We start from the raw sequence: 15,590 nt of genomic DNA on the forward strand, positions 1-15,590 counted from the left end.
AATATCATCCAACAGAAAATCAAGTGACAAAAACAATAACTAGCTAGTTCTTTAAAACTACAATAAACTGCAAATATATGCTGGTCTATTTGCTTAGAGAAGGTCTAGTTGAGTCCAAATTAATGCCTGTGTTTTAAAGTTGTAAAAAGCAGACGGCAGTTTAAAAACAATATCACTAAACAAAAAATATGTGAACCATACTGACTGTATAAAATGTAACTTTGTAAAGCAATGAAAAGTACAGCTACCAGAAAGCTAAAACAGAAGATGCATTAGAACAACAAACATATTTTTGAAACTTTAATGTGAAAAACGTAAGCAATATACAATGTAAATACTGCTATAATAATCTTATTTTAAACATATTACTGTATCGCACTGGTTCCCAGAATTCTGCAGGAGTCGGTATTCTTTTTTATCAGCATAGTTTACACAATTCGATTTTAGACACATCACAAACTCGTGTCTCACGTGCTGTACAGTATCACCAATTTAAAGTACCACATTATACTTCCTTATTTGTTGTCGGTTGCTGCAGGTGTGGCTTATATATAATCAGGGGGTGCTGCCATGCGGCAGTCAGTGTCAGTGCATTGAAACAAGCGCTGCTAGGACTTCTGTCTCGGTAGTTGTACATCAACACATGCTGTGGTATAGAGATGCAATGGTAAGTTATTTAATTGAAATATGAAAATTAGTACATTCGCACAGCTTTGAATTATATTTGCACCGAAAACAAGTATAACATGTAGCTGCAGGACTGCAAATATAGACACATTAAGACGTTTTCATTTAAAACGGCTGTTACAGTATTTTACATGCGTGAATTACATGTTGATGGTGTGATCTAGTAAGAGGGGAAAGTTTCACAATTTGTTTTAGAAGAAAAACAATTCTTGACAGAAATTTGACAGATGTAAGTAATTGAAGAGACTCGATCACAAAAGATGCCTTATTTTGTACGTCAAATGGTAAACAAAGGGTTAAAGCTCAAATTAAAATTAATTTTGCAGTTTTGCAAATTTTTTTTTCAAAGTAGCACGTTATACCATTAACTAGTTTGTCTACTTGTGTAGAATTTGCAATGCAATTCAGGAAATGCTTATTTCCTGGTCACCTATTAAAGCTATCCTGAATGGAACTAGTTTATTGTTTTGCAAATGTCAGTGCGGGTACAGGTAAAATTTGAATGAAAAATTTGAATTAAACAAACCTTGTTGCTTGAATAACAAAAGCTTAATTGTGTTTAAAGGCTGCGGCTGCTAGGAATTGTTAAGACAAGCATCTGTTCAAGATATCTGTTTTTCTCTATATCTTTTCTATGCTACTAATTGCATAATAAATATTCCAAAATGTCTTCTTTTTGAATGCATTGTTTGAATTGAACATTTAGAGAAAAAGAAAGAACCGTTAATTCTGCCTGACCACAGCTTATCGCAGCTTTTGAGGGAGACGTTTTTTTAGCTCGAACTTCTACTTCCCTTTCCTTAAAATACAGAATCTATTTTTAGTCCGGTTGTATAGTGTTGCTTTTAATTATTTAGTTATGCAGTTTTAACTGGTCTATACTGACGCTGGAAATGTTTATTATTATTATTATTATTATTATTATTATTATTATTATTATTATTATTATTATTATGGCTTCAATACATGTAACAAGTACTGTTCAATCCTAGAGTTCTTCAAGAAAACGAGATGGCAAACTTGAATCAATTGATCAGAGACAGAAAAAGAGTGAAAACAGAAGTTCCAAAAAACATGAAACCAAGGTAAAATACAAAATCCATAGAGCAGTGTTTCCAGTGTAATGTGTGAAGATTAATTCTTCTGTGCATTCAGTCTGCGCCACCAGTGCGGTGATGATGGACGTTCGACTCTTATTAAGCAGCGCGCAATATTGGTTAATGGTTGGTTAATGGAAAACAGGTTTCTCTCTTTCCCTTTTTGTTTCTGTGTATAGTATACCTTTTGTATTTTGGACTTGGATTGTGTATTATTGGAAAACCAATCTATCTATATATTTTGTATCTATTTAGGATGACAGGAGACATTCCAGAAAAAGTAGAAGTCCGTTGAGACCTCCTCCATTAAGACCTCCTCCATTGAGACCACCTGTAACGTTTAGACCTCGGTTTGGTAGACCGTTTTTCAAAGCCAGGTATCCTGTCCGTAGATAATTTAAGCATCTTTACAAGAGCTGATATTTTTGGTAAATTGTTTGGTGCTACTTCAACTGCTAATGTCTTTAAAAAAAAAAAAAAAAAAAACATTCTGAAACACCTCGGGCACACTTTAACACTTTACCTAAGATGGCTGCCTTTTAGGAGTCATGTCTGGTTTGAGATATTGGCTTTATACTTGGTACACAACTGTTTTTGGTGATTTTTTTTGTCAAGTTTGATGGTGGGTATTGTACAGTTAACCCGTTGTGTCAGTAATTTTACAAAGCTTGCAATTGTCTATAGCCAAATACACCACCCACTCGATATATCGCAGGTATGTGGAGGGCCGCAATATAGCGAGAGACCCATAGAAAAACAAATAAAATAACGTACAACCACTCACTCATTTTATGGGGGGTGTCGCAACCTGCTTTTTCTTGTTTTTTGTATAAAAAGCAGCACATCGTTTTAATTGGTATTGCAGAAGGTCATTGATTCTCAACTTAAGTCTCCAGTTAATTTCATGAGTCTTCCTCTCCTTTCTCAAATGCACACACCCGCTGCATTGAAATAATATATTCCCAACATAGGAGGCTTGTTGCTAGGCAGCTGACGTCACTGCCCTGTGACTTTTGCTGTGTATTGCTGCCACAAGTGAACACCTCGTTGGCTAAAATGAAAAACGCTTCAGCAAGTAGATATTTAATTTGCTTTGTGTTATTGTGCAATACGTCTGTATATGATAACAGTACGATATTAATGCTTTGTTTTTAATTGTGGTCTTTTATAACCAAGGCATAATGGTACCAACAGACCTAAATATATGAATAAAACAATTGAAATCCAGGGGATTATAAACTACAGGATTTCTGTTTTAAATGGTGCACTTTAAGGGATTCAACATGTCCAGCTATCTTCTTGTTCCAGGTATTTTAGAAAGGAAGAACCCTTTTTCAGAACACCAGGATTCCGTTGTAGGTTCCAAAGAGCACCTTCTGTTGTAAGATCACGGAGAGGGTTGTCTCCAAAAAGGCCACATGCAACATCACCATCAACTGCCAACCACTGTGATTTAAAGAAAGATAGTAAATGTGCTTCAGAACAGCTAAAAGATCTGACGGGTATGTCTAGGCTGGTGAACATATTACAGTTATGATAGGTTTATTATTTTCCAACAGCTGTCTATTTAAAGCTGCAAAAACAACATTACAGGCATTTCGTTATTAAATTAACATTTTGTGACTCCGTTTTTTCATTCAACAATAAAATACATGACCCATTCTATTAAATATATATATATATATAGGTACTGGTATATACTCAAATGTTTAAATTTGAGTATATTTCTTTACAGTTTATTTGTTGGTAATTTCATGTTAAATGAGACATGACATTTATTTACCACAAGGGGGGAGCATTGTATAATTATAAGAACTTGAATATGAGGCCAGCAGATGGAGCCAAAGGTTCTGCGTTTCGCCCATTGTAGTTGGCATTCCTTATCTTATTAGGCCTTCAGTCATTCTGAATGTCTTGAGCTTTGTCATCGTTTTTCTCTATTGCTCTGCCATCTTACTTTCCAGCCTGTGTTTGATTTGAAATGCTTCCTGATTCTCCAGAAATCATGTGCAGTAGACACCTGTTATATTTAAAAGTTGAAAGGTCACGCATTATTTTCTTCATCCTACATTTTTGTTTCTATCAATTTATTAATCTTAATTCATAATGATTGTGCTAGTACTGTTTTCAATGTTGACATTTTCCTACATTCTGACTGTTGTTCAGCCTCTATTAGAAAGCTATTTGCTTTTGTACATTATTTTATCACCAAAACCTAATGCTATCTGTATTTTTTCTTCTTCTTGGAAGGAAATAAGTTATCTCCAAACAAAACTAATGATAAGGGTCTGGAGTCTAATTTCTCAGTTAAGGTAAGAGTTTTATACAAGTATACAAGTTCATTAACAGGTTAAACAAGGTTAGTCTTATCAGTCGGGTAATAGTTGGAAATATAGAATGGTGTTTTGTACTATTGTAACAAATCTACGCTTGTGATACCCCATCATGCTTTTACCCAGTTTGAAAAATAGTCCTAATGAAGAGTGTGACACACTTGAGATTTGATCAATTTGCTGACTTGCTTTCAACATGCAGTGCTTATGGTTCAAGGTAATTTGAAACCCCCTAGATTTATAAGCGCAAAATACATTCAGTGTTGAGAAATTCCACCAGCATTGTTCCTAACCCACATTTGGCTTTCGGACAAACCCTCATCATCTGAAAACAGCACAGCAAACATAATCAGTATTTCTTCCCAAACACAAAGCTTTTTGGCACTGTTATATATTCAGACACAGGCGATGTGAACCAGAAGTAGGAATCCCCTGTACTGGCTTTACAGTGCGTTCTTATGCTCTCTGGAGTCGTCTCAAACCTTCCTGTCCGGCTTCTTTGTTCTACTCTGAGGTCTGCGTATTGTCAGATATTTTCTCAACTAAAAATTAATTTTAAGTTTGAAGTTTGAAATGTAGCCAGAACATAATCCCAGCTAGCACATAGCCTGCTTCATAACGCATTGACAATATTAAGTACTATTTGTATATTTATTACTGGGATGTATATGGTTGTAGTTTTATATTTAACCATCTGTATTATCATGTTTAGGAGAAAATGTAAATCCGTGTAAAGGGTGCAGAAGTCACTTAGGATCTTTCTTTCTGTGGATTCAGCTGCTAGACAACCATTGCTACTATGTTCACGACTATATATCTATAATATATCATGGCAGTCATTTTAGCCTCTCCCAATGTGATAGTGACCTCTAAAACCAGAATCACATTCTGTAGTATTGCACATATGCGCCACATGTGACCAATTATAATTCTGTTTGTAGCTACCGCAGTATTTGTTTGTGTGCAACAATACCATTTTGTATTACAAAGCGAATCTTGAAGTATTTATATGTCAGCATTGCATGGTGCAATTATTCTTCCGTCTGTTAAGAACAAAAATATATACTTTTATTTGTGATGGCTTTTAAGGACAACCCTAACATCCTGTTAAGAAACTGCTACTCTGAATATAGATCTTCACAGTTCCCTAAATGTCTGAGACAAACCCTGGTCTTTCTGTGCTGTGGCAGTTTTATGATTAAGTGGAGTGCAAAAGAGAAAAACCAAGCAGGAAAAAAACTCAAGAATACAACTTGTGGTTACAAATTCCTTTTTTGTCAAGATTAACATTTTGTTTACAATACTGTTGAGAGAAAGGAGTGTGTCTCCCTGTGGCAAAGCGCCCCGCCCCTGTGTGCATTTGTGTTATGTGTTGTATGTTGCGTGCGTGCGTATGTTAATGTTGGTGTATAGATTGGTACACGGGATATAAACGGGTCTGTGTTTCACGTGTGTTTAAAGTGTATAATTATATTTAGGCACGAGGATGGCACATCACTTCACGTGCAGATAAAATGTGTATAATGTGTTGCACGTAATGAATTCACGTGCTGGGATTCAAGTGAGTAAATAATTAGTAATTGAATCCCAGCACAACAGTATATATAGATGCACGTTTTAGTCACTGGTGGTTGGTGTTCGGTGAGTGGAGAACGGGAGAGAGAGAAGGAGAAAAGAAAGTCTAAAGTAAAGTAATTAGTGTTATCTGCTCACCGTGTTTGTCCGTTTGTCTGTTCACTGTTTAGTCCGTTTTGTTTATATGTTTCTTTTGGCGTCAAGTGCCGTGTCCTGTTTTTTGTACTGTTAAACCCTTTTATTTGTTAAATAAACGCTGAGTGCAGCCATTGCACTCAGCTCCTCATCACCACCGTCTCTGTCTGTGTATTCCTCTCTGGTCTGACGCCACCCACTCTGGCCGTCTTTGTGACACGTGGTGTCATCGTGGGACAGCCGCGCCTCCAAGCGTCAGACCAGGAGGGGTCTGGATTTAAAAAAAAAAAAAAAAAAAAAAAAAGAGAGGATTACAAATATTGTTTTGGGGGAAAAAAAAAAAGAGAGTCAATGGCAGAAGACGCCATCAAACTGCGGGGCTGGTTCCTGGAGAATGCTGGGCTGGAGGCCCAGTCTCTGCCCATGGTCGTCCGGGCTCTGTGGATGATGGACTGTGAGAGATGGGAGGCATATCAGGAGGAACACACCCCAAACACCTTGGAGGAAGGTGTGGAGTTTGTCCTCAGCTACCTGGAGGCAACCATAAATGGAACAGCAGCCCAGGTAGCAGGACCACCAGCAGAGGAGTACCTGCTGTCCCCATCTCCACCAGCAGAGGGTGAATGCCTGCTGGTTTTGCCTCCACAGCCCGAGCGGGAGGAGCCTGAGCGTCCACAGCCCAAATGGGAGGAGCCTGAGCGTCCACAGCCCAAATGGGAGGAGCCTGAGCGTCCACAGCCCAAACGGGAGGAGCCTGAGCGTCCACAGCCCAAACGGGAGGAGCCTGAGCGTCCACAGCCCAAGCGGAAGGAGCCTGAACGTCCTACGCCTGAGTGGGAGGAGCCCGAACGTCCTACGCCTGAGTGGGAGGAGCCCGAACGTCCTACGCCTGAGTGGGAGGAGCCCGAACGTCCTACGCCTGAGTGGGAGGAGCCCGAACGTCCTACGCCTGAGTGGGAGGAGCCCGAACGTCCTACGCCTGAGTGGGAGGAGCCCGAACGTCCTACGCCTGAGTGGGAGGAGCCCGAACGTCCTACGCCTGAGTGGGGGGAGCCCGAACGTCCACAGCCCAAGAGGGGGGAGTCGGTGCGTCCACAGCCCAAAAGGGAGGAGTCGGTGCGTCCACAGCCCAAAAGGGAGGAGTCGGTGCGTCCACAGCCCAAAAGGGAGGAGTCGGTGCGTCCACAGCCCAAAAGGGAGGAGTCGGTGCGTCCACAGCCCAAAGGGAGGCAAGTCGGGGCTTCCACAGCTCTGGGACCCAAGCCACCAGCAGAGGGGAAATGCCTGCTGGTTCAGCCCCAAGAGCCGGAAGGGGAGGGGTTACAGGCTCAACCCCCTGAAAATTTTTGGGGGGGAGAAGGGCAGGATGCTGGTGTCCCCCAGCAGCCTCTCGCTATGCTGCTGAAGGCAGCACGGCGCGCACATGCCCAGCCGCCACAGCAGAGGGAGCCAGCACCGCCAGGAGCAGAGGAGCTGGAGCTGCCTCTGCCTCCACCACCGCAAGGAGCAGAGGAGCAGGAGCTGCCTCTGCCTCCGCCACCACCACCGCAAGGAGCAGAGGAGCTGGAGCTGCCTCTGCCTCCACCACCGCCAGGAGCAGAGGAGCTGGAGCTGCCTCTGCCTCCACCACCGCCCGGAGCAGAGGAGCAGGAGCTGCCTCTGCTGCCCGTACCTCCGCAGGGAGTACGGTGGCCGGAGCCCCAGAAAGGGGAGCTGCCGGCCACGAAGAAGGGGGAGGAGGTCTGGAGACCACTTTCCCCAGCAGCAGTTTCGCTGCAGGAGTTCTTGTGGCCGGAGCCCCACAGGAGGGAGCTGCCGGCTATGAAGAAGGGGGAGGTCGGGGGACCACCTGCCCCCGCAGCTTTTTCGCTGCAGGACGGAACCAGCATGCTGTCAGCCGTGCCACTACCGGCAGGGGAGCTGACAGCATTTCCAGCCATGGGCCCACTGAAGCCTCCCTTCCCAGCCCGAGACTTTGGCCTGGACTGCTGGGTTTTTAAGGGGGGAGGTGGCCGTTGAGGCCATGTGTGCTGCGCACAAGGGGGGGTATATGTGGCAAAGCGCCCCGCCCCTGTGTGCATTTGTGTTATGTGTTGTATGTTGCGTGCGTGCGTATGTTAATGTTGGTGTATAGATTGGTACACGGGATATAAACGGGTCTGTGTTTCACGTGTGTTTAAAGTGTATAATTATATTTAGGCACGAGGATGGCACATCACTTCACGTGCAGATAAAATGTGTATAATGTGTTGCACGTAATGAATTCACGTGCTGGGATTCAAGTGAGTAAATAATTAGTAATTGAATCCCAGCACAACAGTATATATAGATGCACGTTTTAGTCACTGGTGGTTGGTGTTCGGTGAGTGGAGAACGGGAGAGAGAGAAGGAGAAAAGAAAGTCTAAAGTAAAGTAATTAGTGTTATCTGCTCACCGTGTTTGTCCGTTTGTCTGTTCACTGTTTAGTCCGTTTTGTTTATATGTTTCTTTTGGCGTCAAGTGCCGTGTCCTGTTTTTTGTACTGTTAAACCCTTTTATTTGTTAAATAAACGCTGAGTGCAGCCATTGCACTCAGCTCCTCATCACCACCGTCTCTGTCTGTGTATTCCTCTCTGGTCTGACGCCACCCACTCTGGCCGTCTTTGTGACACTCCCACAGCAGCAAAGCTGCAAATGCCTGCTTTATATTCCATGAATTGTGTGAGAGTGGCCATTGTTTAAATTGGGATAATCGTACAGTAAGATACACCATGAAATCATAACAGGGGTGGACTGTAAATGTTTATGATTTGCTTTTATTTCAGGAACAGATGTTCCAACAGGTTTCACTTGGCAACAAAGAGCCTTCGTCTTTGGTGGCCCGCGCTGCTTTGCGTAACAGAGCCATTCAGCGAAAGAGGAAAGAAATCGAAGAGGTCAGTGTAATGGGCTTCACAGTAGGGGGTGCACTCTGTCAGGGACCTGAGAGAAGTCTCCAGGTGAACTTTGTTAGTTTGCCTATTCCACCAGGTACTGTTCTTGATTTCTGAAAAAGCAGTTTGAAGTAAGATTCAGCTACTTCTGTGATAATGTGTGAACAGCTGTGTAATGTTAAATGTTTGTTGTAATTAATGTTGCCCTATACAGTGCTATGTCTGGGCCTCACCTAATAGCATTTAGAGGTTTTAAACACACGGTTCATTCTAATTCTCCAGCTACATAACTGGCAGTATTCTTTTTTTTGGTATAAAAGGCCTCTTTATTCACATAACCTATGTAGTGATGTTTTCATAGAATGTATGCTTGATTCAATAAACCTACTGCATCTATTTTAGGGTGGGTAACAGTGTATATTAACCGCATTTTAACAACACATGCTGCACATGGAAACAAATGGCCTAATAAATGTCTTGTATGAATCACTAAATCTAATGGGTTTCTGACTGCTGGAAAATGGAATAAATGTGTGCAGAAATTAAAAACATCAAAGAATTTTCACTGCATCATTAAACAGTAAAGAATAAAGTACAGCATTAAATGTCACTTAAAATGAGGAAAAACAGTTCAAGATATATTTAACAGGCTGTTTGTGACGACATGTTATCCAGGAAGCAATTAGTATGCCATTACAAGAATGTTACAGTTTTAGATCTGCCGAGGCTGGTGCATCAGAACCCCTGGAGGCTTTTGTTCGCTAAAGAGGTGTGTTCTTAAGTGCATGTTGCTGCTGCCGTGTCGTGTTTGAAGTTTGTATGTATTTGTGAAACGTCTACCCCATTTTATGGACTACCTATATAGCACTGACATTATTACAAATGAACATATAACGATATATTAAACACTCAGTTGTGTTTCATGTACCTTGCGTGACAGCAAGGATTTGGGTGAAGCTTGACTCCTGCTGCAAGGCCTCATAAACATGCATATTTTATCTGTACATATTGTGACAAAACAAACCTATCCTGCTAGCCTGTAAACAATATTAACAAAGTATGCTAGTCTCATCCTTATTGAAGCCTGGTATCATTGATCAAAGGCCCCCAAACATGTGAGAAATGCACAAAGCACTTTTGATAAACACTAGGAAAAGTATAAAGCATATTGCAGTCTGCTCCTCTTACCTTTTCTCCCTGAACTCTGTTTAACAGGCCATGTTTCCATGGAAACTTGGCTAGTAGCTGTTAAAGCTGCTGGTTTTCGAGTTTGATTGTTCCCTTAGTGTGAGTGAATAAGGAAAGTTATGCTGCTGCACTGTATTGTTGCAGGTACCCAGTCACTGTGCATAATTCTACCACGTTAAGGTTCTTATCTATGTAACTATTTATAATGCATGTATGTTTTTTTTCAAAGTTTTGGCAGGGCAACTTTTGACACAACAACTGTTTTAAAATGTCTACAATTTTTAATTAAATCGTGACTGACGGGGATATAGTTAAACTACATGTAGCTTTGAAATAAAAGTCCTTGGGGAGGTGGGTGGAATACATATATATTCTGCACACAACATAGAGTAGAATCGCATAACAAGTGCCCATGCAGACTTTTATTCACTCCAAGATATAGCCACAATAAGTCAATCTTCAATGTGCAAGGGCCAGATGAAATGCCAATGGTCTGGGGCTTATTAATGGCATACACATGACATGTTGCAGTGGTAAAAGCAGCATCTCATTATAGTCACGCATTCCTCATTTCAAGGTTGGTGTCCCTTACTGGCCGATCTGAAGCCTAAACTGTGGACAGTTCCAGTTCTTAATTTGTAAATAATTAAATCAGACTATTTCTGTGTTGCAATTTTATACAGTAGGCTCGGACAGGCTAGTAAGTATGGGTTTAAATGGCTTGAAAGGAGATGCAACACAAGGCTAATTGTTTTTATGCATTTTCATAGTTGTGCTGTTTTGTTTGTTTTTTAAAACAGGTGTACAAGCAAGACTGTGAGACATTTGGAATAGTGGTAAAAATGTTGATTGCAAAGGACCCTTCTCTGGAGCAGTCAGTCCAGTTTTCTCTACAGGAGAATCTCAAGGAGATCGGATTCCGGTGTGTTGAGGCAATGCAGGACTTCATTTGTGATTATGACTCGAGGTGTCCCAGCATACCTGCACAGCACTAGTCTTAATGTAGTTATACTGTATATACTATAATTAGGCTTGCTACTGTTCGGTTTGTATTTTTTTGCCAAATCGACAATTAATGTCCACCTTTATTTTTTGAAGTATTTACCGTTTATGCCATTGAGAAACATCTCATTTAGCGAAAACCCTTTATCGTATTCAACATGCAACAAAACCATGGTTACCAACATTCTAGTTGAAATAACGTTTGGTCACAGCGGAGCTACCTTGTATAGATAAAGGTCCTACACAAATTTAAAAATGGTCTCAAATAAGCCGTAGAAAATGCAATATAAAAGTGTAATACACAGACTTTTCTTGCACAGATTTACAAGTAAAAATAATATGCACAGAACAAAACTTTAGATCGCTGAACAGAAGTAACTTGCACTTATTATCCGGAGTCTAAGCTCCACCCCTCTCCTGCACAGCTGGACTCGGAGTCACTGGAAGGTAAGGCAGACGGGCCCGCTTCGTCCTGACGCGGAGACTTCAGACGTCTATCAGGATATTGTGCGCAATACTCATTAAGTGTTTTCATCTTGCGCCCCATTTTCAAATCAAACTAGTAACTGTCACCATATATACCTATAATAGCAAAAGCCTACCTACACCTTAACCCGCTAATTTCAAAGTAGGCGCTTTGAATGACAGGCGCTGTAGCTGGCAAATGCAAGTGCACAGTCGGTGCAGGTTTGATTGACAGTCATTTAAACGAATGAGAGTACTCTAGCGCTGCTTCAGTCAATGAAATCTGTCAGAACAGGATGAAATGACTGACGGTGAAACTACAGTATCCACTGAGTTGACTGACAGCGACCCCCAGCCATTCAAAGCGGAACGGAGACAGGACAGACAGCAAGTATTAAAACTACACAAACTAGAGATGATTTCTAAATTATAATTTTGGTTAGAAAAAAAATGGCAAGTGGTTTTACTGACGTTTATCCTATATAAATTTATTTCAGTCAAATTTTACGTTTTAACAAGCTTTACCGATTCAAATAAAAAAAGTAGCAAGCCTAACTATAATGTAAATAGTACTGCTGTAATCTTTTTCAAAGCTTGATATTTATAAAGGGCTTTTTGATTTAAAATGACCACAAATCACCTCCTATCATAATCCGTCGGGAATTCATTATTAATTATTTTAAACAATTTAATGCCAAAGTAAATATATAGGTTAAAGAGAACAACTTCAGAGCAATTTGATACAAGGTTGCTGCTGATCCTGAAAGCTTGGTAGTTTTTGTCCAGTTCCTGTACAATTTTCTGTGGACCAGTTTTTTGACAAACATATGGATGCAATTTTCAAAATTCTTAGAATGTTTTAAGCATGTTTGCATTTTGTGATTATACTAAATCCCCGTGGTCTACAGAATTATGTTTGAGTTGCCTGTGCTGCTCTGTTTAGTACAAATCATTTTAGTTCAAACATTCTGAACTACATTTGAAATTGTGATTAAATGATTGCTTTGACGTTGTTATAGTAATAAATTGTAAATAAACCAATTTGTGAGAGTAACTATTCTTCATATGTTTACTTGTACTGGCTTATTACTACATCACTGCAGTAGAAAAGGGAAATGTTTATGCACTAAAGAAATGGGTTTGCACTGTAATTGGTATATCGATATCTTTGTACCAGACATGCTTATATTACAGATAATAAATACAGTATAACTGGAAGCTGAACAGTGCAAACAGTGATTCGAACCAGAGAATATTTTGATAAAACGGTCATTTTGTTGTTTTGTTTTAATGTTCATTAATACTGAAAAGGCATACAGTCAATCTTAAGTGTTTTCAGCACTGTTACAGCTTCTGCTTCATTGAGTATCATCATACAAGCTTTAAGATGGTGTTGCTGTTTGTCTTGGTAGGATTGGTTTCATTTACTTGAGCCGTACCCATGGGATCTCCATGTTGGAGATCAAGAACAAAATTTAAATAAACCACACATGACTCATTTAAAAGCATTTTTTTAAGACATAGGAGGAGGAGGAGGAGGAGGGGGGGGGATACATATGTTTAAAAGCACACTGCTTTTTATCAGTAGACTGGACACTGAATACATTCTATAATAGAGACACAAGGCATACCAACTGGTATTAAGCACAAAGGTATGTATTGGTAATGGATTTGTTAAATATATGGTACAGAGTAATGTTATCTCTAAAATAATTCTTCGTCATTTCAGTTCAACAGGCTGTTCGTTCACAATGGAATAGTTTCAAGCAACAACAGGGAGCCTGTGGCTTTTGAACTCCACTGGAGTCAGTTCTGGAAGGCGTTAGCAGGGTGAGTTCCCAGTCCTTCCTTGGAGTTTTTATTTCCAGGAAACCACTGACAGAATCACCCTCTCAGCACTTTTAAATCTTATCTCCACGCCAATGCCAAAACCATCCTCCCGATATCTGATTAAGCCAGCTGTGGTACTTTTACAGGAAAGACAGTTGGCCTTAGCCAGGTCATGCTTGAGTCATAATGATGTCTGCTTCTCAGACATCTTTTAAACATGTAACTTATTAGCATCCAACACTTAGTCAGCTTAAAGAAACCTATTCAGGCAACCCCCACCCATCCTCCTCCTATAGAATACAGTTCTCAAATAAACCAAAGCCTTTCAGTTCAAAACATACCAAACAGACGTTTCCATTCGAATTACAATGTGCTGTGTTCATTAATAACCCCAATACCCTACGATGCCATTTGCATTCCTGTGCTGTGAACTTTACCGCTGCAGCATGGACCCCTTAGGAAGTGGTTAACTGGGGCAATTCCTTTAGCATGACTTCTCTTTTTTGGAATTCAGAAGTGTTAATGTGGAACTAGCCTGTTGTCATTTTAAGCCAGAAGTCCAGATGTGGCCCTAAGGCTATTGCAGTGGCTATTAAAGGAAACTTTAATGCATACATACTGATAGAATATTTACTGATGAATTCAGCATAAAATGGATTTCTATTTTCTACCTTAAAACAAGTATGTATATTGTAGTCTATTTTGTGGTTTGTAATAAACTTGCAAAGGGCCTGTCATATTTAATGATGTGCATACGTACACACTGCATGTTTTAAGATTTTATAAAAACATTAGTATACTTTTGTAGATGTTTGGCACATGCAAATATTTTTTGTTTTAGTTTATAGTTTTTAGTTTTTAATGCATCTGAAATAATCACTTGAAGGAAAACAGAACAATTATAAAATGTTGCTTTATCTGCATCTTACCATCTGGCGATTCAATAACTCCCACACATGCTTGCAAATTCAGATTCTTCTATTTCTGCACAAGGTGAATGAATGTAGGTCATGCTGATCTTTCATGATACTGACAGCTAGGGGATGTATTTTACTAACATACGTGTTTTTTTTTATACACAGCTTAAGAAGACAATTTTCTATAATGTGAGAATGCTTACTTAACTAAAACCTTGAGTTTGCAATGCTGAGTATTGTGTTCTTCTCCCTCTGATGATTCTAGTAGCTTCCTGTCTAGACCTAGGTCACACACCTTTCCATGGTAGAGGAATATCTTGCTTGGTAGGATGGATCCAATGACATATTACTATCCTGACAATCATGACTTGTCCCAGAAATCTACATGTTCTTCTCACAGTAGCTCAACTTTCTAGTGTTGTATGTTGAGATCATGTGAAGGAATGATGAACTGGGAGTCTGTATCCGTCAACTCCAGAATGCAGGTCCATTTATCCAGATGATGCTGTTGCTTTTGTCACCAACGCAGTACTTCACAGTGCTCATATGTAGTTTTTATTGTTTGTCTGATGCAGTAGTTTTATATCTGTACTCAATTGAAGTACACAAATGTGTCTTCTACAGGGTGATGATTATGATTTGATATGTGAAATATGTTACATATATTGCAACCTGAGACTTCCAAAACTCATAAAAAGCCAACTCCACATAATGGGGAAAGCAGTAAAAACAGCAATGAAACTTTGGAGAAAATGGCTAGTTACGTTTTTATTCTCCCAAATTGACCATAAACTAACAACAAGGAGGAGCCATTTTTCTTATAGCTTTTTTTAAGCAAAGAACCAATGTGCTATCTAGAAAATCTATTGGCATTGGAACATAATTATACACTGATTTAGAGCAGTATATGTACCACCACAAACGTTATGTAAGCAAAGCAGCTGACAATGCCTGCAATAACACTCAATAACTTCATGAGGCAGGAAAGGATGAGAGATGAGAGTATAGTTAAATTATCTTGTCCGTTGCCTTCGCTGAGGAAGCTTTCAGAAGACAATCGTGATGAATCACCTGCATGACCACACAGGAACCTGGTGACTCTGCAACACTCTGAACAGGATTGGACTCTGATTTGCAGGGTAACAGCTCAAGTCTCACATGAGGCACAACTGTTAAAACCTTTTTTTTAATATTGTTTAATTTATCTTGGAGACCTATAAGGTTTGGCTTTGAATTCAGTTCAAGTCACAAATTAAACCAAGTTGAGAATCACAACTTATCCCCAGGTCCACTTCACAGAATGTAATAATGTGTTGAACTGGGTTAAAATCCTATTGATTCCTTCCTTCATTTTCAAATACTTTGTTAATTTCCCTTATAGTCAATGACAAAGTAAGCTTTTCCATGGAAGCGAGATGGCACAGCGGGTTAATGCGCCGCCGTGCTGCG

The 15,590-nt window shown here is 40.0% G+C and overlaps 1 protein-coding gene across 2 annotated transcripts; it reads left to right on the plus strand.

Annotated features, from left to right (window-relative positions):
- The first annotated feature begins 584 nt into the window (after window positions 1–584).
- Window positions 585–12,850, plus strand: LOC117972038 (periphilin-1-like). 2 transcript variants are annotated; one of them, XM_058988588.1, is made up of 7 exons: window positions 585–667; window positions 1,680–1,772; window positions 2,040–2,161; window positions 3,093–3,286; window positions 4,035–4,096; window positions 8,632–8,742; window positions 10,728–12,845. In XM_058988588.1, the coding sequence occupies exons 1-7, from the start codon at window positions 644–646 to the stop codon at window positions 10,920–10,922; spliced, it is 801 nt and encodes a 266-aa protein (XP_058844571.1). In that variant the 5' UTR covers window positions 585–643; the 3' UTR covers window positions 10,923–12,845. The 2 variants fall into 2 exon arrangements, with proteins under 2 accessions (XP_058844571.1, XP_058844572.1); XM_058988589.1 differs by lacking the exon at window positions 1,680–1,772 and having other exon boundaries at window positions 595–667; window positions 10,728–12,850.
- The last annotated feature ends 2,740 nt before the right edge of the window (window positions 12,851–15,590 follow it).

The sequence above is a fragment of the Acipenser ruthenus genome, chromosome 16, assembly GCF_902713425.1.
Source record: "Acipenser ruthenus chromosome 16, fAciRut3.2 maternal haplotype, whole genome shotgun sequence".
NCBI lineage: Eukaryota > Metazoa > Chordata > Actinopteri > Acipenseriformes > Acipenseridae > Acipenser > Acipenser ruthenus.

Excerpts from the sequence above, each read along its gene's own strand:
- LOC117972038 (XM_058988588.1), top strand. The coding sequence starts at position 644 with ATGCTGTGGTATAGAGATGCAATG. Across the intron at positions 3,287-4,034 it reads ACAGCTAAAAGATCTGACGG|GAAATAAGTTATCTCCAAAC; the intron begins GTATGTCTAGGC and ends TCTTCTTGGAAG. Across the intron at positions 4,097-8,631 it reads AGTCTAATTTCTCAGTTAAG|GAACAGATGTTCCAACAGGT; the intron begins GTAAGAGTTTTA and ends CTTTTATTTCAG.